Source organism: Canis aureus, chromosome 18, assembly GCF_053574225.1.
Source record: "Canis aureus isolate CA01 chromosome 18, VMU_Caureus_v.1.0, whole genome shotgun sequence".
In the NCBI taxonomy this organism is placed as follows: domain Eukaryota; kingdom Metazoa; phylum Chordata; class Mammalia; order Carnivora; family Canidae; genus Canis; species Canis aureus.
In genome coordinates this window covers 25,580,873-25,605,810 of record NC_135628.1, presented here as the reverse complement: position 1 = coordinate 25,605,810, position 24,938 = coordinate 25,580,873, and the positions used below count along the sequence as shown (strand labels likewise).

The window sequence follows — 24,938 nt, the reverse complement described above, 5'->3', positions numbered from 1 at the left end:
TAAACAAAATAAACAATAATTATGTTTATACTATGTGATGTGATAAGTGATTATATATCCTTTCCTGTTTTTTCTTGAAGTTTCTAATTGCCTTCCCCCCCTTGCATTGGCTAACTTAATCACCTCCTTTTGTTATTTCACCTTTTCAAGAAAAAATATCAGCTCCATCCAATTTTTCCTTTTCTTCAGAGGTTCCAGCTTTCTAATAAGTTTGCATAGGTATAATCTTGAGACTTCTCTTCCCTGCTGTATTCGTTTTGATAAAGTGTTCTCAAGATCTTCTGCCTTCATTTTTCTTGGTTTACTTCATTCTGTAAAACATTCTGAAATGCTTCCTACAGTACAGCTCTAGGAAGTAACTTGTCTGAAAATGTTTTTATATTGCTTTCCAACTTAATAGATGGCTTGGCTAATACAGAATTTTAGGTTGTAAATGATACCCGAAACATTAGTGGCAGTGCTCTATCCTTTTCTTACATCTGTTTTACTAGTATGAAGTCCATTGTTACTCTTTTCTTACTTTTTTGTAGATCTGATTTTCCTGTCAACTTTTAAGAGCGTATTTACTTACTTATTTATTTGTATTTTTTCTTTGAAATAATTCTATACTTACAGAAGAAGTTGTAAAAATAGTACGGAGAGTTCCTATGTACCCTTTATGCAGCTTCGTCTAATACTACATAATCCACATAACTTATGAAAACTAAGAAGCTAACATTGGTGTAATATTAGTTATTAAATTACGGACCTTTCCACAAATAATACTTTTTCTGTTCCAGGATTCAGTCCAGAATACCACATTGCATTTCTTATGGTTATTTAGTCTCCTGTAATCTGAAATTTCCTTACTCTTTTTTTTGTTGTTGTTTTTTCTTACCTTGGCAGTTTTGAAAATTAGGTACTTTATAGGCTACCCTCCAATTTGGGCTTATTTTCTCATGATTAGACTGAGATTATGAACTGTTGAGAAGTATATCATAGACATCATTGTGCTTTTTCATCTCATCAAGAAGTATACCATGTCAGTGTGTCTTACTGCTGGTGAATTCATTAAGATAGTGTATGCCAGGTATCTCCATTGTGAAGTTGTTGTTTTTTTTCTTTCTATACTCTTTTTTTTTTTTTTTTTTTTTCTGGTACTTTCTATACTCTTTATTAGAAGCAAGGCACTACTAAGTCCATTCTACACTGAAGGGGCAGTGAAGTAAGCTTCACCTTGTGGAGGGAGAAGTGGCAAAGAATTTATTAAAACTAGTTTTAGTAAATGTGTGAGGTGGGTTAGGGAAGGAGGATTCTTTGAATCTATGCAAATATCATATTTCTCTGTAAAGAAAATTCTAATGTTTCCCTTTTAGCATTCCTCATTATTTCTGGCCTACAGCAATTACTTTGCTGTTTTAAAAGTCGTTTCTGTTTTGCTCTTTCCTTGTACAATTTTCAGTTTCTTTCGATTCTTGTGCAAGGAAGATTTATACCTTTTTCTCCAGTTATTTGCTTATTTAATCATTCATTTATATGGACCCATGAGTATTTATTTTATTTTGGGGTTATAATCCAATATTGTCATTATTTTCTTGCTCAAATTGTTCCATCTTTGGCCACTTTAGAAGTTGTTTTAGATTACCTCCTTGTGCTTTTTACATACTCCCATTCTGGTTTTCTTTTGACTGTAAGAGTTTCTGTTAATAATTTTTATGTTCTAATTAACTTCCTAATTATGTATGTTACATAGTTTTTCATTTATTGGGCAGACTGGTTGGACTCTTCAACTTTGGGTTCTCCCTCTTCCCCTTCCTACCCTCTTTCATTCACCCTTTTTTATTCTCTATTCTTTTTGCAGTCTTACTTCATGTAAGTTGGACTCCCTATATTGATTTATTTTTTATATCTTACAACTTATTTGTTTGTCTTTTTACCTTTTAGTTTCTGTGAGATTTCTTAACTTTATATTCGGATATTTCTTTTGAATATTTTCTTAATTTCCAAGAGTGCTTTCTATTATTTTTTATAGCATACTCTTCTTATTGTAGAAATGCAGGAGCTTACTGACAATCTCGGAGTTTTCCAGCTAGATATACATTTTTTAATACTTCTATTTTCTCCAAGGTAATTTTTTTTTGTCTGTACCTTGCCTTTTTCTGATGTTGTAGGCTTTCCTCAATTATCCAGGGTCCTTTGCTTATTCAAGTTGATGATGATTGTGATAACTATGTTTAAGTAAAGGAAAAAGTTTTATGAACTGGTGACTTTCATTCTAGGCAATTGGATAGGGACAACTGTGAGTTATACTGCAAGATACCTAATTACCAAAATTCAGTAATATACCGTGGGACCACATTTTAGTAGATACAAACCATCAAATATTCTGACCCAGTTTTTTGATAGTAGGATTAATAGTCCATGTACAGACTTTAATTTACTATTATATATTTTATATCCTCTTCTTCCCATTTTGAGTCTGAAACTTTTACATAATTCTACAGAAGATAGATTGGCTCTCTTCTAGATATATCCTCTTCCTTAATAATCTCTATTCTAGTCTTCAGAAATTTGATGCAATCAAAACTTGTATAACTTTCCATAACACAAGTGAGTTTCATAGGATTTTTTTCCCTCCTTTGTCTCCTATCATTGACCTTGTGGGCACTGAATAGCAAGTGTCACAGCAAACACCATATATATATCCACCCAGAGGACTGAGAAAAGAGGCCCTTGTGCTCTGAGGCCAGCCCTGTTTGTAGGTTGCACTGCAGTAGTGGCAGCAGAGACACCTAAAAAACCTGAGAAAATACTCGTATCTCTGACCAAAGGACCCCAGAACCTTGTTTTTCATTGAATGTGAGGGAATCACTATTATTTATCTCTCTTGCCATTTTACTCTGAAGGTTATGGCAATCATATGTATGTGCAGGATAGTATAGGAAGACCTAAGAATTCTGGCTTTCTGGCCAGAGGAACCAAGAAGGACACCTGGGGTTTGAGAAGGCATGAGGGCAATTTTGCAGAGATCTGTAAAAGGTGATCCCTGATTTCATTAACGGAACAAAAATTCTGTGCTCGCCCCTAGCTGTACATGCACAGAACAGATCCAAAGAACCATAATAAAGGCTTCAAGAACTGAACTATCTTATAAACCATCACCTGATTGCCAGCATGTGCTGAGCAGACCTAAACATAACAGTCTTTGAAAACAAATTAATATTGAAACTCATGCCCAAAGAAGGCAAGATAGAATTAGTCTGAAACTGAATGGGTTAGTTACCTACTAAAACAAAAACTTACATTCCCCACAGGACTCAGAGTGACTACAACATAATATCCAAAATGTCTAGGATACAACCCAAAGTTATTGGACATACTGTGAACCTAAGTAAATCTCACTGTGTCAAGATGATCCACATGTTGGAATTATCAGACAGTGACTATAAAGAAGCTGTTAAAACTATCAGCCATAGAGTAAAGGTAAATATGTTTGAAATAAAAAGGCAGACGTTTCCAGAAGCAAAATTGAAGCTCTAAAAAAGAACTAAATGGTAATTTTGGAACTGAAAAAAAAAATGCATTCTGCAAAGTTAAAAATTCCTTATATGTGCTTAACAACAGAAATAACAGGGAAGAATCATTGAAGTTGAAAACAGATCATTAGAAATTACACAGTCTGAAGAACAGAAGAAAAAGATCAGGTGGAAAACATTAACTGGGTCTCAGGGAACTGTGAAACTTATAAAATTAGTATCATTGGAGTCCCAGAAGGAGAAGAGGGAAAGATTGATATAGAAAAATATTTAACAAAATAATGATTGAGATTTCCTATATTAGGTCTAAATTATGGGTTTATGAGGCTCATTGAATATCAAACCGAATTGACAGGAATCCTGCCCGATACATGATAATCTGCTAAAAATTAAAGATAAGGGAAAAAATCTGAAAGGAACCTAAAGCAAATGACATGTAATGTATAGAGGAATAGAAATTTGAGTGATGGATGATGCTCTTAAGAAACTGGAGGACTTAAAAAAAAAAGAAAAAAGAAAGAATTGCCAACTCAGCATTTTATACCCAGCAAAAGTGTCTTAAATAAGAAAGACAAAAATATTTTCAGATGAAGAGAATCTAAGAATTTGTTGTCATCAGATCTACTCCAAAAGAAGTACTTAAAGTTTTTTTAGGCTGAAGGGAAAGGATACCAGAGGAGAATTGGGAATTTAACACAAAAGAACAAAATACATAAAGCAGTCTATTATTCCTCTGCTTAAATTTTTTAAAAATGTGTTTGTTTAAAGGAAAAATTTTAGTAGTGGTGAGTCTTTAATATATGTGAATATAATATATTTGTTAAATATAATGGAAAGTGGAGAGGGTAAAGAAACCTGTATGATTGAAAAGCTTCTTTGTTTTAGTGTGAAAATATAGAACACAGTATATATATTGTGAAAAGTTAGCTATATATATTGCAATTCCTTTGTCAATTACCAAAAATACAGAGATTCTGGGGTGATAGGGTAATAAATTAAAATAGGATGCTAAACAATATTCACATAATCAAAAAGAAAGAGAAAGGAAAAACAAAAATGAAAAACAGGATAGAAATGGAAAACAACAAAATTATGGACTTAAATCTAATCAAGTAAGTGATTATATACAATGCTATTGGTCTAAACCTAACAAGATAAAGGTTGTTGGATTACATTAAAAATTAAAAATTAAAATTAAATATTGTGTACCAAAAAACCCACTTAAAAGATCATAATATGGATAAATTTAAAAGTATAGGAAAAACATACATGCCATGCAAAGACTAATCAAAAGAAAACTTAAGTTCTATATTAATATAGCAAAGTAGACTTCAAAAACAGTGAAAATTACTAGGTATGACAAGACATTCTATAATGATGGAATGGCTCATTTTACATGAAGGGATTAACAATTCTAATTGTAATAGGCACCTAATAACAGTTCTAAAATCTATAAAGCAAGACTGGATAAAACTAAAAGGTAAACTAGAGCAATCCACAAATTACTCTTGTAGAGTTGATACTCTTTTCATAATAATTGATACAAGTAGAAAAGTAGAAAGAGTATAGAACATTATCAGTCAATTTGCCCTAATTGACGTTCATAGAGTACTCAAGCCAATTGCAACAATACTTAAATTTATTCATAAGTACATAGAACATTCTGGAAGATAAACCATATTCTGTGCCATAAGTTATACCTTAACAAATTAAAAGAATAGAGATTATGCAAAGTATGCTCAGATCATAAGATAATTAAACTAGAGGTCAGTAACAAAAACATCTGAGAAATCCAAATTTGGGAAACTAACCAACACATTTCTGATTAACCCTGTAGGTCAAGGGGATATCTCAAGGGAGATTAGAAAATACTCTCAACTGAATGAAAAGACATATCAAGATGTGTGGGATGTAGATATAACAATATTTGGAGGGCATTTATGGCAGTGACTGCTTTTATTAGTAACAAAGGGTGACAAAATAACAAGGAATCATTAGTCAATAATTCTTCAGTAGAATAAGTTTCTATCTTAACTAAGAAAAAAACAAATGAATTAAACCCAAAACAGGAAGTTAGGGAGTAATAAATAGGATAAAATAAATGAAATTGAAAATAGAAGTGATCTAATAGAAAAAATTAGTCCTCGAAAATTAGTTTTCTTTGAAAAGATAAAATTGGTGAGTCTTTAGCTAGACTGACAAAGAAAATTTATCAATGCCAGGAATGGAAGAGGAGAGCCCCTATAGACAATATAATAATAGAGGAATGTTGTGAATAATTCTATACTCTGAATTAGAGAACTTGGATGAAATGGACCAACTCCTTAAAAGACACAAATGACCAATACTTGCTCAAGAAGAAATAGATAACATGAATAGTACCATATCTATTAAAGAAATTGAGTTTTAGGGAAAACTTTTGACAAAGAAAAATCCTAGGCTCAGATGGTTTTATTGAAAAATTCTATATTAAGTAATAAATGATACTAGTTCTGCACAATCTTTTTTAGAGACTAAATGAGGGAACACTTCTTAACTATTTTATGAGGCCTTCATTACCACGATGCCAAAGCCAGACAAAGACATTACTAGGGGGAAAAAAAAAACAGACCAGTAGCCTCATAAATGCAAATGTCAGAATCCTCAACAAAATATCAAACCAAGTCCAGTAATATATTAAAAGAATAATGTATCATGACTCAGGAATGAAAGGCTGAGTGAACATTTTAAAGTCAATTAGTTGAAATAATTTACCATATTAACAGAAGGGAAAAAAAATCACATGATTACTTAAATATATATACAAAAAGTATTTGGTAATATCTGCATTCAGTTTGATAAAAATTCTCAGCATACTAAGAATTTAAGGTTATATTCTTAAGTAGAGGACATTTATAAAAAATTATATATATATATATATATTTTTAAGATTTTATTTATTCATGAGAGACAGAGAGAGAGGCAGAGACCTAGGCAGAGGGAAAAGCAGGCTCCTCACAGAGAGCTCGATGTAGGACTCGATCCCAGAACCCTGGGATCATGCCCTGAGCCAAAGGTAGACACTCAAACACTGAGCCACTTGGGCGTCCCTATGAAAAAGCTATAGTTAATATCATACTTATGATGAAGGACCTAATACTTATATATAGAATCAGGAACGAGGAAAAGATATGTGATTTTTTTTTTTTAAGTTGGCATGGAGCCCATTACAGGCCTTGAACTCACAACCCTGAGATCAAGACCTGAGCTGAGATCTAAAGTTGGACACTTAACCGGCTGAGCCACTCAGGTGCCCCAAGATGACTGATTTTTATCACTCTCTTCACTCTAGTACTAGAAGTCCTACCTAGTGCAATAAGCAGGAAAAAAAAACCACACAGATTCTAATAAAATAAGTGTCTTTATTTGCAGACAACAATAAGTGTCTATTTAGATATACCTTGGCATCTACAAAAAAGCTGTGTTTGGCAAGATTGCAAGATACAAGGTTAATATACCCACCATTTGCTTCGACATGGATGGAACGAACTGGAGGGTATTAGGCTGAGTGAAATAAGTCAATCGGAGAAGGACAAACATTATATGATCTCATTCATTTGGGGAATATAAAAAATAGTGAAAGGGAATAAAGGGGAAAGGAGAAAAAATAAGTGGAAAATATCAGAAAGGGAGACAGAACATGAAAGACTCCTAACTCTGGGAAACGAACAAGGGGTGGTGGAAGGGGAGGTGGGCGGGGGGGGGGGGTGCCTGGGTGATGGGCACTTGACGGGATGAGCACTGGGTGTTATTCTATGTGCTTGCAAATTGAACACCAATAAAAAATAAATTTATATAAAAAAATATATATATGATGAATTGTCTTAACTACATACTAGCAATGAACAACTAGATACAAGTAGCTTAATAGTGTCATTTTTAATAGGGTGAAAAGAATAAAATACTTTGTTGTAAGTCTAACAAAATATATGCAAGATATCTATATTGAAAACTAAACATTGATGAAAGAATTAAAGATGATTTATTCATGTAGACATATACCATTTAGTGGATTCCATGGCCCATATTGTTTTGATATCAGTTCTCCATATATATATATACAGATTCAGTGCATTCCTTCTTAAAATTGCGGGAGTATTTTGTAGATCGTAAGTTGATTCTAAAATTTATATGAAAGGCAAAACAATTAGATAGTCAAAACAGTTTTTAGAAAACAAAGTTAGCTGATTGACATTAAATGATTTTAAATTTTCTTATAAAGCTACAGTATTTCAATGCTGTGAGGTTTTGGTGAAAAAGAAGGACACATAGATAAGACCAAGAAGAGAATTCAGAAATTGACCCACACAGATATTATGCAACAATAATTCTATGGAGAAAGAACAGTCTTCAAGAAATGGTTTGACCATTTGTCAGAATTGACCAGCCACATGTAGAAAAACAAGAGAGTACTGCCTCCAACAGAGAGGAATGAATTATTAATACAACCACAATGATGAAATTCAGATGCTTTGTGTTAAGTGAGCGATCCCACCATCCACCATCAAAAGACTACCTATTGTATGATTTCACTTATATATGACATAATATGGAAATTAAAAACTCCAGAGACAGAGAACAGATTATTGTTTTCTAGGGCATAGGGAGAAAAGAACCCAACTATAAGGAGGCATCATGAAGGAATTTTTGGAAGTGATACCAACCATATTTTTATTTTGATGATGACTAAGAGATTTAATACATTTGTCAAAATTCATAGAGCCGTATACCAAAAAAGAGTGATTTTACTCTGTATAAATGAAAACATAAGGTTTTGAAGTGGGAGACAAACTCTTCTTTGAGAAATTGTAACATAAAAAGGGAGAGATTATGGTTCTTCTTTTTCTTCTTCTTCTCTGTCTCTCTTTTTAAAAATCCAAAACCATTTTCTTTTCAGCCTCATACATATGCCTCAGTGTCTATCATACAGCACTTCTCTTAACTCTTCCAAGGATAATAGGATATTACAGCTAGAGGAACTTGTAAAAATGATTTCATGCAACCCTATCGTTTTATAAATAAGGACTAAACTTAAGTCTTATGAGGGCCTTCTTTACTAAGGTCCAAACTTCATTCCTTGAGCCAAGTTAAGTGATTAGTGACCAGTAAGAAGGAGCCATGGGAACAGTAGAGTAAACAAACTCAGACAGGCAGCAACAGCCACAACTAATATTTCTGAGTCCTTTCAGTGCCCAGGGAGTTTTCTAAATGCTTTTTTTTTTCATTCATTTTCTCTTTTAATCCTTTGAACAGTAACATAAAATAGGTATCTCTGTTATTCCTAGTTAAAAATGAAGAAACAGAATTGAAGAGAGAAGTTGCCCAAAATTACATGGCTAGTAAGTAGGTAGAGCAGAGTCAAAATTTTTAACCTGAACTAGAACCCAATTCCTACAAAAAAAGAAAGTATCATATGTCAGGACCTGCAGGCAGTTCAGTGTTTGGAATGATAATATTTATGACAGTAGATTTTTTTTTTAATGGTAGACAGAGATTGGTTATCATAGTATGTTATACACTATTTAATTTTGTTTTTCCCACAGCCTTAGGAAATGAGGAACCACTAAAAGTTTTCAGCAGTTAATCAGATGGTCATCTTTTTATTTTAGACATTTGGTATTTGTAGGGAGAAGAGACTTATATGGAATAATTTTGAGACCACTTAGTGAAGATGATAGGGATTGTTGACAAGATCTTAACTAGAACCGAATTTGTAAGAATATGTGAGGCCAGATCAAAAATTAATAGTGTAATAAAATTGATAGGACTTGGTGATTATTAAATGTGAGAAAAGAGATAATAGTGATAACTGCTACCAGTTGAAAAGAGGCTTATTGGAGAAGGATAAGTATATTGTAGAATTGTCTACCTCCCTTCAATTCTGTTTTGTTTCTCATAGTTTGTTTTGGGGCTCTGTTCTTAGGTGCATATATATTTATAGTAGCTATATCTTCTTGAGGGAGTGAATCTTTTATCATTATAAAGGATTCTTGTCAGTAGTAATTATTTTTATCACATTTCTGTGTTATTAATATAATTATTTCAGCTGTCTTTTGCATGATAACATCTTTTTTCCATCCTTTTACTTTTAGCCTATGCATGTCTGAGTTTAAAGTGAGCCTCTGGGATCCCTGGGTGGCTCAGCGGTTTGGCACCTGCCTTTGGTCCAGGGCGTGATCCTGGAGTCCCGGGATCGAGTCCCGCGTTGGGCTCCTGGCATGGGGCCTACTTCTCCCTCTGCCTGTGTCTCTGCCCCTCTCTCTGTCTCTCATGAATAAATAAATAAAATCTTAAAAAAATAAATAAAGTGAGCCTCTTTTAGCATATAGTTGGACCATGTTTTTCTTTAGTTCATTCTGGCAACCTCTGCCTTTTAATTAGAACCTCTAATACTTTCACAAGTGATACAATTACTGATGAGGACTTCTGTCATTTTGGTATTTGTTTTCTACATGTCTTTTGTCTTTTTTGTTCTTGTATTCCTTTATTATTAGCATTTGGTATTAAATATTCCTTGTGTGTTATTTTTTAACTCTTGTCATTTCTCTATAGTATTAATATATTTTCTTAGTGCCCACCTGCTTTTAGGATTACAATTCACATTTTAAAATAATCAAGCTGCAAATCTGCTAGCAATACATTCTTCAGTTTTTATTAATCTGAGAATGTGAGTTTTTCCTCCTCTTTTAAATATTTATTTACGTATGTATATGACAGAGAGAGCAAGCTCAGGGTTTAGGGGCCGAAGGAGAGAGACGACAGACCCGGTGGTGCAGTGGTTTAGCGCCGCCTGCAGCCTGGGTGTGGTCCTGGAGACCCGGGACCCAGTCCCACGTCGGGCTTCCTGCTTGGATCCTGCTTCTCCCTCTGCCAGTGTTTCTGCCCCTCCCTCCCTCCCTCCCTCTCTCTCTCTCTCTCTCTCTCATGAATGAATAAAATCTTTTAAATAAATAAATAAATAAGCATTTGTAATAAAATTGACCAAATAATTTCTATATTCAAATGAATAATTGCTGAAGGAGGAAATGAAGTTATTCATTATGTAAATTGATGTCCCTATAAAGTCAGTCTCAAATGTCAGCTCATCAATCAGAATAGCATTTGGATTCCTATTTGTTTTTGGTCAGATTCCTCATTATTTTAATAATTATCCAAATCTTACTGGGGCATCTGGCTGGGTCTGTTGGTGGAGTGTGAGACTTTTGATTTCAGAGTTGTGAGTTCAAGCCTTGTGTTGGGCAGAGATGACTTAAAAATATTTAAGTCTTATTTCCATTGTCTTTCCCACTCAGCCTCTCTTTACTCTTAATTCTTCTACCTCAAGAAAATTTAAGCCACATGATTTCTCTGAAATTATTATATATAGATCCCCCCTTTTAATTTACTTTTATCTCCAAGTAATGATAGAATTGAGGGTACTCATGAAGAGATTTGTTTAGATACTTTAGGCTGGGTAGGTAAAAAAAAAAAAAATGTGTCTAAGAGGGATTGTTAAGTTGAATGTATTGGAGGAGAGAGTTGAAGGGATCCAAAAAGCCTCCCAGTTTGAATAACTAGGCTTCTTAGAACAAATCAAAAAAATTACTTCTTTAATGTAGATTATAAAAGTTGTACAGAGCTATATACTATATACTAAAAAATTATATATAGTTGACCCTTGAACAGCACAGGTTTGAACTATATGGGTCCACTTATATGTAGATTTTTTTTTAAATACCCTAAAGTACTGCAAGTGCATTTTCTCTTCCTTACGCTTTTCTTAGTAATGTTTTCCTTTCTTTACTTTATTGTTAGGATACAATATATAATTAACACAAAATATGTTCGTGCTATTGGTAAGGCTTCCAGTCAGTATTTATAGGCCTTTATTAGTAGCTAAGTTTTGGGGTAGTGAAAAGTTATGTACAAATTTTCAACTTGTAGATATGGGGGTCAGTGTTTCTAACCCCTTGTTCAAAGATCAGCTGTATATGCTACCTGTGAATATTTGGTAAAGTAATTCATGAGCTAAGGGGTATGTTTTTTACCTAGTTATAACAAATGCCAGACATTTAAAAGAATCTCTCTAGTGGGTTGAATTGTGTGTCTTAGAGATGTTCAAATCCTAATCCGTGATGAATGTGACTTTATTTGGAAATAAGTTTTTTGCAGATTAAATAAAGATGAAGTCATACCATGTACCTAAGATTTAGGACCTAGCTGGCATAAATAAACTGGTATCTTTGTAAGAAGGGAGAAGATGCAGAGACACAGGGAAAGGCTATATGAAGACAGAGGCAGAGATTAGAGAGATACAGCTACAAGCCAATAAAGGCCAAGGATTGCTAGAAGTCACTAAAGCTGGGATGAGGCATGGAAAGATTCTTCTCTAGAGTCTTTGGTGGGAGCATTGCTTTACTGACACCTTCATTTTGGACATCTAACCATCCAGAACTGTGAGAGACATCAATATCTATCATTTGAAGCCACTCAGGTTGTGTTATTTTCTTACAAAAGCCCGGGGAAACCAATACAGTCACTTAGTTTGTTCCTGAAATTAATTTTAATTTGTAAATTTTAATTTATAAATATTAATATTAAAAATTAATTTTAGTCTATGTGTTACCATTACAAACAGAAATAACATTAATTCATAAAGTATGTTTTATACATTGTATTAGCTTAGATTTGAGGCAGCATGTTGAAAACCAGATTACAGGCAGAACTATGACAGCAAGATAGTTGGCTCTTGATGGTACTTCAAATAAACTTAAAAGATCTGGTTTATTGCATTCATTCAAACCTATGATTCCATTGAAAATCTCAGCTTTTTCTTTCTTTTTTTTTTTTTTTAAGATTTTATTTATTTGAGAGAGAGCACAAGCAGGGGAAGGGGCACAAGGGCAGGGAGAAGCAGGCTCCCCACTGAGCAGAGAGCCTGACATGGGGCTGGATCCCAGGACCCTGAGATGATGACCTAAGCTGAAGGCAGTTGCTTAACTGACTGAGCCACCCAGGTACCCCTCAGCAGCTTTTTTTGAGAAAAATTACTGTTAGGAATATTATGTGAGGAAGTAATCTAATGTAGTTTCTAAATATGAATTTTCTACTTAAGTCCTCCTGTAAAAGACTACTATATTTTAACAATCATGTAATATAACATGGCATTCTCTAAATAACCTAGGTCAAAGAAGCAATTCTTTTTTTTTTTTTTTTTTAAGATTTACTTATTTTAGAGAGAGAGCATGAGTGGAAGGGACAGAGGAAGAGGGAAGAGAGAATCTCAAGCAGACTCCACGCTGAGCATGGAGTCCGACTTGGGGCTCAATCTTAGGACCCTGAGATCACGACTTGAGCCAAAACCAAGTCAGATGCTTAAATCGTCGCACCACCCAGGTGCCCCCAAGCAATTCTTTCTTTCTGTACTCAGTTTATTAAACCAGAATTGTTTGGGTTATGTTCTTGATATTTTCTTATAGAAATAAAATTTGGGAATGATCCTAGATCACCTTTGGATACTTGTAATGAAGATACTTCACAGATTTTGAATCCTATAGTAGATCAGCTATCATTTATTTCCTTATTAGGCCTTAATTTTTTCAAGATTATAACTTATGTAACTCTTAGTTTTCTATTGCTGCCATAACAAACCGTCTCAAATTTAACAGTGTAAAAGAACCAGTATTTTTTTTTTTATGTCACAGTTTCTTTAAGTTAGAAATCTGAGTAGGTTTGGGCTTGGGTCCTCCACTTAGCATCTCACAAAGTCAAAAATCAAGTTGTTATCTGGGCTCTTTCAGCTGGAGGCTGCTGTTGGCTTCTGGAGGCTGTCCACATTCTTTGTCATATTCTCCATGTGGTACCCTCCACCAATAGCAAGTCAAGTCCCTTCCACTTCTAATGTTTCTGATTTTTCCTGTTGCAACTCTGACTCCAGCTGAAAAAAACTCAGCTTTTAAGATCTCGTGTGATTAGATTGGGCCCACTCAGATAAGTCAGAATAATCTTTCTGTACTAACCTCTGTAATAGTTATATCATCCCTTCTGCCATCTAATAAAACATTCACAAATTCCAAGGATTAAGTCATAGACATCTTTGGAGGCCATTTCTGCTTATTATAAGTAATTAATACCAAGTTGCAGTAATTTGTTGCACTAATCATAAAAGTAATAAACTCAAGAATAATTATAAAATATTTAAGACAATTATAAATATAAGGAAGAGACACTGTATTATATTAGTACCAGAACTCTAACCTCCTTGAGATAAAGTATATTGATAATGTTTGCTAACAGTAAGAAATTTAGAAATTGTCTGCCACTACAGAAAACACACTTCTTTGTGAAAAGGAGTAGCAAACTGAAATGTCATTTCCCTAATGTTAAATTGTGCAACATAATTTATTAAACTTGAGATTCTAGCCAACTTTTATTACTTAAAATTAATTGACACCCACACCAGTTAGAAGTAGACAGACTAAAAGGTCCACATACAAACCATGTCACCATGATATCCCATGCAGTTTGCCACTATAGTAGCTGGGACTTGAATTTATTTCTCAGTTGATATTAAGAGCTCCACATGATTGCAAATGACTGTCTCAAAATAATAGAACTTCTTAAAGTGTCAGTCTCTTCTTGTTCATGTTTGTATCACTAGTGCCTGGCACATTATAGATGTTGCACAGATATTTGTTCAAAATGATTAGTTCATGAACATTACAGCTTAGCAAAGACTAAACAGCTACTATGTACAGCTTGATCCAGCCAATTGAGTCAGTACTTACTAAATGATCTTGTGTCTTCAAGCAAGACACAAGATCCACCTGATCAGGTGATCCACCTGATTTCTTTCTATTCTTGGCCATTGTTGCTGTAAAAGAATCGATGTCTCTAATTGCACTTTGATGATTAGCATAAAAAGCCCAAACCAGAATTACAGTGCCTTGAATCCTGCTGTGATATTAATAAGTTGTATGATTCCCAAGAAGATTAATTAATTTCTGATCCTCAGCTTACTCATTTATAAGATGAAAAATGTAAAATAAGATCTTTAAGATTTTTTCCAGCTTTAAAATTTGTAAGCTGTGAATTTTTCTTTTAAAATAAAATGAGAGACTTGAAGGTAGAATTCAAGATTGATCTTAACCTAAAACCTGCATTTAATCATGTTTTGCCCTTGTCTAAGTATCAGTGTTCAGAAAATCCAAATTTTTTTTTGAGAATTTCGTCCAAACCATGTATTTATCCTTTCATTTAATTTTCCAAGACTGAAAGAGAAAAGTTCAATGAATTACTGTCAGTGTAATTTTTTTAAAAATAAAAGCAGGGATCCCTGGGTGGCGCAGTGGTTTGGCGCCTGCCTTTGGCCCGGGGCGCGATCCGGGGAGACCCGGGATCGAATCCCACATCGGGCTCCCAGCATGGAGCCTGCTTCTCCCTCTGCCTGTGTCTCTGCCTCTCTGCCTCTCTCTTTGTGACTATCATGAATAAATAAATAAAATCTTTAAAAAATAAAAAAATAAAAATAAAAATAAAAGCAAACACAAAGAGGGGAGATTATCTGATATAGAGCAAGTTGAACCTACAGATTTTCTACTGATAAGTTAAAAGTAGGGCTAAGTAAAGAAGTCAGCCAAACTGAATTTTCTTAGGATTCAAATTCTAGTATCAGACTTGGAAAACATTTCTTTCCTGTAACAATTTTTAGAGGGAAAGACTAAAGCGAATAGTTGATCCATGGTGAACATGATGTTATACCACTTCACTAAATTTTTGTTCACTACACTCATTACACACAGAAGTGAAATGCGTTTTTTCTCTTTATTTTTTCTTCAAAGATTTTATTTATTCATTCATGAGAGACACAGAGAGAGGCAGAGACATAGGCAGAGGGAGAAGCAGGCTTCCCTGCAGGGAGCCTGTGGGGGACTTGATTCCAGGACCCTGGGATCACGACCTGAGCCAAAGGTAGACGCTCAACCACTGAGCCACCCAGGGGTCCTACATTTTTCTCTTTAGTTAACATCTAGTTTTTATTCCAAAACAGAGAAGTTGTTAGTTCCTCTCAACTGTCTTACGTCTTGAGGAGAGCATATTTAAGATCACTTTGTATGCAAGAACCTAACAGCCTTACTCTGTAAGACCTCAAAACTCAATTAAATTCTAAATGGAGTATTTGCCTGACTCTCATTTTTGCCTTATGAAGAAACTCAGTACACTATTAAATTATTAACTGGCTTTATTTTAAGTAGTTCTAAGATAGTTTATGTCTCTCGGCATTATAATTAAAACGGAGACAGTTTCTAAGGAAGAGTAGACATAAGCCTTGAACATTATATATTATACCTGAAAGAGTTTTTTGAGATTATCTGTTAGAAATCCTCTTATTTCGTAGATGGGTAAACAGAGTACTTATTGAATTTGCTCCAGCTCTACTTCCAGGCCTTAGTAGAATCAGGACATTAACTCAGGTCATTGATTCCCAATCACATGCTCTTTCTCCTATACAGCCCTGCTTGTTTGATAGCATTTTATTTTAATTTTTATTTAAAGATTCATTTATTTGAGAGAGTGGTCAGGGGAGGGAGGAGGGGAGAGAGAAGCTTAAACAGACTCCAATACGCTGCTTGATCTCATGACCCTGAAATCATGATCTGAGCTGTAACCAAGAGTGGACACTTAACCGACTGCACCACCCAGGCACCTCTTGTTTGATGGCATTTTAAAATAACAGGAAAAAACTATTTTGCAATTAGTCAGAAATTAAACGAAAGTACAGTATGATCAAAAGAGAAATTATTTAAAATTATAATTTCGTTTAAATAAAATGTGTATGACTTCATTTACTATTTTTTTGTTCAGGTGAAAAGAGATTTGAATGCCCAGAATGTTCCAAAAGGTTTATGCGGAGTGATCACCTCTCCAAACATGTCAAAACGCACCAGAATAAGAAAGGTGGTGGGACAGCTCTTGCCATTGTTACCTCGGGAGAACTGGACTCATCTGTTACAGAGGTGCTTGGCTCTCCAAGAATTGTCACAGTTGCAGCCATTTCTCAAGATTCAAACCCAGCAACTCCCAATGTTTCAACCAACATGGAAGAATTCTGAAAAGTTATTTATAACAGAGACCTCTAGTGCTGCACTTAAGTTTACACACCTTTGAAAATCTGGAAATGGGCTGGTCGAGTGGATTAGAGTAGGAAATCATGTTTTCATTCTTGGCTTCTTTAAGTATTCCAAGATTTTGGGTCAACACGTGAAGTGTCGAATTTTTAAAAATACAAAAATCAAACTGATGTACTGGAAACAGAAAAGTATTTCCTCCATACTATAAGTTGTAGTTATTTGGAAATAAATCACATAATCCTTAATCTGAATCTTCCCCCTCTCTTAACATCATGTGTTAACCTGTTTAAAAAGACAGACCTCAGTAGTTTGCAGGCTGGACCTTAATTAGACTTGTTTTCTTTGGAAGTACTTTGTTATAAATTCAGTCAGTAATAATTTTATGTGTTTGTTTTTTTTTCCTATAGCACAGAAAACAGATAGTTAACTGATGATAGGGATAATACTTTATTTCCTTAGCTTGTTTTTGGAAAATCAACTGAAAATAGTTTTGGCCGTCTTTTCTAAATGTTAGAAAATCTTCAACAGTTGAATTAGGTAAGTTCCAAAAAAGTAATCTGAGATGCAGCTCAGATCTTTATTACCACTACATTATAGTAGTGTGTATGCAGACAATCAGTGAAGTCCAATTACTTTCTCCATTTGGAGACACAAGAGGAACTTAAAGCTAAACTTTAGGTTAAATTTTAGATTGAAACCTTAGGAAAATACTGGGGTGGGGAGGGTGTTAAAACAAAACTCGTAATAGCTTCAGAAAAATAAAATGAGGCAACTTAACATGTAAAGTTTTGAAGTTAGGATTTGATTATATTCCTAACCCTAGGTTGAACCACAAAATTCATTTTAAATGTTTATATTGGAAATATTTGCATAGAGTATAAATCATTCTGTAGTTTCATATTCTGTAAATATGAGTTATGTTGACAATGTGCAGAATTCTTTATGCTTTGACTTGGTAGCCAAAGAAGGAATTACCACACCTTTTTTTTAAGGCCGGCAGAAAATTATTTTAACTACATTACAATTTCTGTTTTCCTCTCTACTAAAATTTAGCCAATCTCATTTATTTCTAGTACTGTGTTAGAAGGCTGGTTACGAATTTATAACATAGAAATGTCTTTATGTTATGCCAATAACTGAATTTTCCCTAAAAAGCCTAACAGATTTATAATAATGTGATATTATGAAGCAGGTTATTTTTTAAAAATCAGAATGATTTTCAAATAAGTGATAAAGGAAACCATTGTATTTTATTGTTTATTATGCAAGGGTCTTATAGGAAAGATGGCCAAAAAGTCTTGAAAAAAAAATTTGGATTATACCAACAGCTTAAGTATTTAGTAAGATATTTCTTACTTTAAAAATGTACTTATGTGAAAACATAATGGAATTGGAATTGACCATTTGAAAACTAAAATTTTTCACTGCCTGGTTTATTAACATTATTCGTTTGGGGACCGTTTAAATAAAGGTACGTGTTTTCTTGTGCATTCTCTATTTTATTTCAGGAAAAGTACTACTCTTGCGAATTCTCTTCCAAAATTGTGATGTGTCTTGTATTTTTGATGAAGGAGAAATACTGTAATGATCACTGTTTACACTATGTACACTTTAGGCCAGCCCTTTGTAGCGTTATATAAAACTGAAGGTCTTTTGTGCTTTCAGTTTGTATAAAAAAGCTTTGAGATTAAAGGAAAAAAAAATTTTTACACTGTGGTTATAAATTTCAAGTTTCTTAAAGCTTTTGTAGACTTGTAACAAAGTCTTTAAATTTTAGTTGGATTTTGTAAATTGTTTTGTATATTTTATTTAATGTACTCTTAACAACTGATGTATCTGGCTTTAAAACATCAGAATCAGTTTGTTGTTTTGTTTGGTACAGAGGAGCATTTGGTAGTGTTAATTTTAATTTTATTATATAGGAGCTGAAACATCAAATATATATTTTATCTATCATTATGCTACACAATCAGTGCTATAAATTTTTTTATGCAAAGAAACTTTCCTAATGTTTGAATCATGTTTCCTCAAAGTGACACTTTTTGTTGTTGTTAATACCAAGTATGAGCTCTCTGCACCATTATTCCATGAACCAGTTTTAATGCATACCTGGGTATGATCATCAAAAATGGAAGTTGTTTTTAATCAACAATGAGGCCTATTATAAATTTAACAAACGGAATCTGGATAGCTTTATGGCATATAAAATACATTAATTTGTGTTAGCAGGTGCACATTTCACCACTGAAATTAGAAATATTTTGACAGTCTGTTCTGCATACCATTCTGAATCCACTTTTCTGTCTTATAAGAATCGTAAATTTCAATGTCCTTTATTTGACTCAGTGGGATATAGCTGTTATAAGTAATAGGGCACAGATGTGCAGTAGAGTCATATTTAATGGCATTTCACTGTTCATTCCCTTTGCCACCGTTATAAAACTTTTCTTTATTGTAATTATCAGTGCAAAGCTATGTATTTATCATGGTAGAACTCCAGTGTTAGAATAGTTTTTTCTTACAGTATACTTTCTTTGGTTAGGTTTGTGTATGTGTTGCTGATTACATTAGAACTTGATGTTAAGTCATTATTTATCACACTCTCATGAGAGCAGTAATAAAAGTGTGTAATCTAGGAGAAAAAGTTAATTTGTCAAACTTAGATAAGCATGATGTTTAGGTCCTATTTTTCAATTTTATAACTGTTTTATTGCAACAATATTTGTATTTAAGTCTTCATTTTAATGCCTTGTGGTGTTTTTTTATGCATGTCACTAAGTTGTCATCCCACATAAATTGATGTGCAGCATAGGGTATTAAATCTACATAATGATTTTAAAACAGAAATAGTTGATGGTAAAATGTAAATGTTTTGCAAAAATTCCTTATAAAAAGTTTTGTAGTAACATTTCACTTGTAAATTTTTTTTTGTAAAAAAAAAAAAGAAAGAAAATGAAAAAAAAAAGATGAATCCAGAAAAAACCTGTTTCCCATATCCTAGAATTTAGACAATTATTCTGCCAGCAAAGCCTCTGGGGCTGTAATTGACATTTTTACAGTGCTGATTTGTATAAAATTTGTTTTTTGTGGATTTGGAAATAAAATCATGTACAAGTTGTTGCCTGCAATAACAATTGCAAGTAACTATTAAAAATTCCCTTGAGTTTAACATGTTTCTTCATTTAATTATGTATACTATAAAGCAGCAATAAATTATCTGAAGTATCAACCTTCTTATCACGATGAACACTGGCAAGTAAATGCTTCTCACTAGAAAACGTATTGGCAACTCTTCATAATTCCTGGTATTAAGATCTGGTCACCATTTCTCTGAACATACTGCCAAAGAACACCAATGCAGATTTCATGTTAATTTGTAGCCATTGCTCTAGACATTTATGGAAATTAAAATTTGATTTAGGGACATTTTTTACTTAAATATTTTTAAGCAATAAATGTTAGGAAATTGTAGGAAGAGCTAAAAACGAAAACATAATTAAAATATTATTTAAGCTCACAGAAACACTAAGAAGCAGAGTGTGCCACATAAATGCCACAAAATCTGTAAGCAAAAGCTGTTGTCTTTTCCTCTGGGGAGAGCCCAGCAAATCTCATGAAGAACCTTACTCACATAATGAATATGTTATTGTAACAACTTCAGTTATCAGATTTCCAAGCCCAGGCCAGATTAGATGATACAGCCAAGTGAGGGGCAGGGGATATTAGGCAGCAGGGGAAGTACACTGACCCGCTGACAGAAGACTCTCCACAAAGAGTCTTTTTACGTCTATGGTAATGGGAGCTAAAGAGTGTGTGGATAGATTGTCTTGTACAGGAAAGCCCTAAGGTAAAGGTATGTGTATGTCACACTGCGGTTTAAGGTAATGTGTTCATAACAATGACCAAACCAAGAAACCGTTAAATGTATGCTATTCTTCCAAACAAAACCAGCAAGAGAATTTTCAAAAAATTTGTATCAAAATGAAAGATGATAGAATTAACAGAAAAATTTGTGTTTGGAAGCCTCAGGATGATACCACATAAAAGATGATAATGAAATTAGAAAATAAAGATTTTGTCCTCTTATTTTTACTTTTAGTATGATAGTACTAGCTTGATTGTTGAGACTTCTAGGAACAACCATGTCTAGGAACAAGACTGGATGGAAGAAAAAAATGATACTTTTTACATTTTCCTAGATTGTGGACATGAAACCATTGGTATAAGCTGGGAAGATTGAAGCAGTGCTAAGAGCAAGACTGTAATATAATGTGGTGTGGTTCACAGTGCTGTTGGTAAGGATGACCACAAGTCAAAAAAAATATCATTTGTTTAGTATTTCTATTTAAAAGTACAGATGCTTAAGGGGTTCAGAGAAGGTATGTGCAAGAAATGCAAACTAGTTTATTCAATACATCTGAATCGTGTTAACTGTATTTATTGCCAGGCAATAATATCTGTTTAATATACACACAACCAACTTGTAATTGTGTAGCAGGATTTTTAAGGTATGTGTTTTCATTCTTTTCAGATTTACTAATTAGCATCTTTGGCTGTGTTCCTCCTAGTAGCAGGTGGCAATGAAATAATTTATTTTTGGATACCTGCAAGTAATCTCAAGTACAAATAGGAGAGCAGGAGAGAGGAAAGAAGATAGATCTTGTAAACTTCTATTTTGTCTAAGGTAATTGTTTGGATAGTGCTTGGATAATTTCTCCTGGAAGAAAAAACGTTCCAATTAGGTTCCTAGATTTCAGAATTTTAATAATAATCCCAAGTGGTCATGTATTTAAAAAAAAGAAAAAAAGTGCTGCTTGTAGTACTTTGGCCCAGAAAAAGCAATTTATGTATGCATGTATGTAATAAGGTTTTAAATTAGCAGTACATGTGTTAGACCATACTGACATAAAAATCCGTTCTCCTTAAAAAAAGTATTTTTACAATAAATCATGTATCACTATTTTGTCCACAATTAAGCACAGATACTGAAGACTTACATACATTGTACATTGCCTAGTGAAGTCACCCAGGAAAATTGGATGACAGTCCAGCCAAATTTTCATATAAGCTTATATCTGAAATATTCCATAAAATCAAAATACCATAATAAGGAATTTTATTCAGGGAAACAGTAGCTGCATTTCACCCAATTAACAATACTCCCCTTGCATAGCTGGCACTGTTTAAATTTTTGTTCAATGTAAACATAATCCATAGGGGTTTTTTGTTACCTCTATATTTTTTTTTCAAGATTTATATATTAGAGATTGAGCAGGGGTTGGGGGGGGGCAGAGGGAGGGAGAGAGAAACTTAAGTGGACTCCATACTGAGCAGGGATTCCGACCTGGGGCTCGATCCCACCACCCTGAGGAGATGACCTGAGTGGAAACCAGGAGTCAGATGCTTAAATGTGCCACCCAGATGCCCCAATGTTCCCTATATTTTAATAAAAAGTACATTTATATAGATAATGTATATGCTATGTATAATATTACAGATACATACAACATTTGCATTGGATAAGAAATTAAAATTTCAAAATACAACTTTTTAAAGATGCTTAAAGGAAAAAAGTAAGAAATTAGAGATAGGCCTAAACATATACACATGGACTAAAATACTATATGAAAATTTGTACCGACAGTTGCCATGAAACTACCTTGTTACTTAACTCCCTCTCCATCAGTTTCTGGACACTAATTTGCTATAGGACTTGACAATAGCAAAAGCTAATAGGTTAAATTTTTTTGAGTCTCCACTCCTTGAACCTACTGTTTACTTTGTGCCAGGCATTAATCTGGAAGGCAGAGAGACCGAGAACAAGAAGACCTATTGCTGTTCTCACAGAGGTCACACATATTACAGTGGTAAGGGCGAGGGAGGGCAAGCGGAGTACTGGTGATGAGGAGTGCCAAGGCTGCAGTTGTAATGAGGGTGATGTCTAAGCAAAACTTGGAGTAAGGGGCGAACCTTGCAAATTGGCACCTGAGGAGCAGTTGGGAGAAGAGAACTCCAGCAAGAGGGATGAGACCTGAGATTGGACTATGGCTGAAGCACGGCAGTCCAGAGGGGGCAAAAGGCAACAGGAGAGAGAGAAGACACAGCAGTACAGCAACACCCTGCAGGACCTGTATGCTTTGCCACTGGAGTGTCAAGGCCTGTTGACAATGAAGTAGGCGGATTTCCCAGTGCTAGCACAGCCCTGTGATCCAGAGATCACCAACTGAGAGCCAGAGGGGTGTGGGCTTCATTCCTGGTTGGGCCGCTTACTAGCCACACAACCTTGGGCATATTAACCTTTCTGCATCCTCTTTTCCTCCTTTGCACTATGCCTCACAGGTCTGTTAAGAGGATCAAATAAGATAAATAAGATAAGCTCCTGATACAAGAGTGTTCGATTGCAGTTACCGTTAATTATGAATTAATCCAAACGGTAAGGGGAGAGGCATGGAAGACTGCTCAGTTGGACCAATGCTGAAAAGCTTTGAAAGTGGACACAAATACATTGAAAAGTTAATTCTCAATGTCCCATAAAGGGAAAAGAGGGCAAAATTCGGTGGGAATTTCTTGATTTAATTGTATATTTTTCTCAAACTATGTGCTTATGATGGAGTTTGGGTTGCTCTATTTCAAAATTAGAGGATAGTTATGTTTCCCAGTGTAAAAATTAAAGCTTCAAGTCATTTTTTTTCATAACTTTAAGATTTATTTGAGATAAAAAGCAAGCAGAGAGAGAGGCAGAGAGAGGGAGAATACTAGGCTCCCTGCTGAGCACAGAGCCTGATGGGCTCAATCCCAGGACTCTCAGACTGTGACCTGAGCTGAAATTAAGAGTTGGATGCCTCTAGTTTTTACCTAATTTTAAAATGTTAATTCCAAATACAATTTGCCTACCTCAAGGTGATAGCAGACAACCAGATAAACAGAAACAAACCAATTAGTGAAAAAAACAGCTGCCCACTTATTTGATAACCTTTTTTGTGGACATGTATGGGAAATATTTTGTATTTAAAACATTCTCTGTATTTATTAAATAGACAAAATGAATCTGAGCTTACAGGGCAAAAGTACTCCTGTGTTTTCAGCTCCCTGCCAAATTATAGCCACGAAAAGAAAATGTGCCATTTGGTGTCCAAATGGCTTTCTTATCATAGACAACCACCTTTCAAACTCGATTCAGAAAAAATAATAGATTGCTCCACATTTATGAGCTCCAAGCTACTTTGACTTAGCTGTTCAGATTCTTTGTGGAATAAGATAGGATGTAAGTAAATAAATTGTCCAAACTGGCTTAGTGTCCTGCCAGGCTCAGGAGCACCTCAAGCTAGTTCCCACTCTCCACTTTCAGCCACCTTATCCTTTTACTTGGCTTCAGATACTGTCCTTTATTCTGACTTACCCCTTTCATTCCCAAGCTGACTTTTGAAGATACTTTTTCCAGTCAGTCAGTACATTATTGAGCGCCTATTGTATGCCAAGTTCAGGCACAAGGGACGCTATTCCTCTTTCCTGCATTAACCCTGTCTCCTTGGATCCATTCCTCGGCTAGATTCCCAGAGGTACCGTCAGGCCACCACTTGAGAGGTGGGAGTGTGTTAAAACAGCCTGCATCTACAGGGAGGAGCCAAGGCTCAAATCATGTTGGGCCAAGTTAAGATGAACAGGTTTCAAGTCAGAGTAGGCCAAGAAGTCAGACCCTGGGAGCAAAGATCAGACAAAAGCAAATCACAAGGAAGAGGAGGAAATGGAACGTAAGCAGTTGTCTCAGTCACACATCGGTCTTTGAATCATGCATTTCTAGATGGTTGGCTTGGCTCAAGTTGTGTTATTTATTATTTTGCTATGAAATGTGGTTTAATAACTATTTTATTGATAGTAGTATTATTTTTGAGATGTGGGAGCCATAATAAAGGTTACATCTTCTGCTGGTAAAATCGTTCCTAGCTTGTATAATTTTATGCTAGAATTAAATATGTCAGTAATTCATGGTGCTATGTAAAGGGCATCATAGCTTCCAAGAGTTTGGTCCCACTAACAAGTCTGAAAACACTATAGAGGAAAAATTTAAAGGCAAGCAATAAGCTAACTGGAAAAAAGATTCCAACTCAGTTCAGGAAATTGTAAATGGTTACAACTTTAACTTAACTGTTTGACATCTTTGAAGCTCTCTTTGTGTTAGCTTATTCTTTGTCAAATTTATATATGTATATATGATGTGTGTGTGTGTGCATGCATGTTTGGTGAAGCATCATGTCTATTTCTAAATACAGTTCAT

The 24,938-nt window shown here is 34.4% G+C and overlaps 1 protein-coding gene across 2 annotated transcripts in view; it reads left to right on the top strand.

Moving 5' to 3' along the window:
• Positions 1–19,832, top strand: part of SP4 (Sp4 transcription factor) — a 76,758-nt gene extending 56,926 nt beyond the window's left edge. For both annotated transcript variants that reach the window (XM_077856570.1, XM_077856569.1), the window contains one exon: positions 16,398–19,832. In XM_077856570.1, the coding sequence (XP_077712696.1) occupies positions 16,398–16,700 (303 nt within the window). In that variant the 3' untranslated portion in view covers positions 16,701–19,832. The remainder of the gene's footprint in view (positions 1–16,397) is intronic.
• Positions 19,833–24,938: the final 5,106 nt, after the last annotated feature.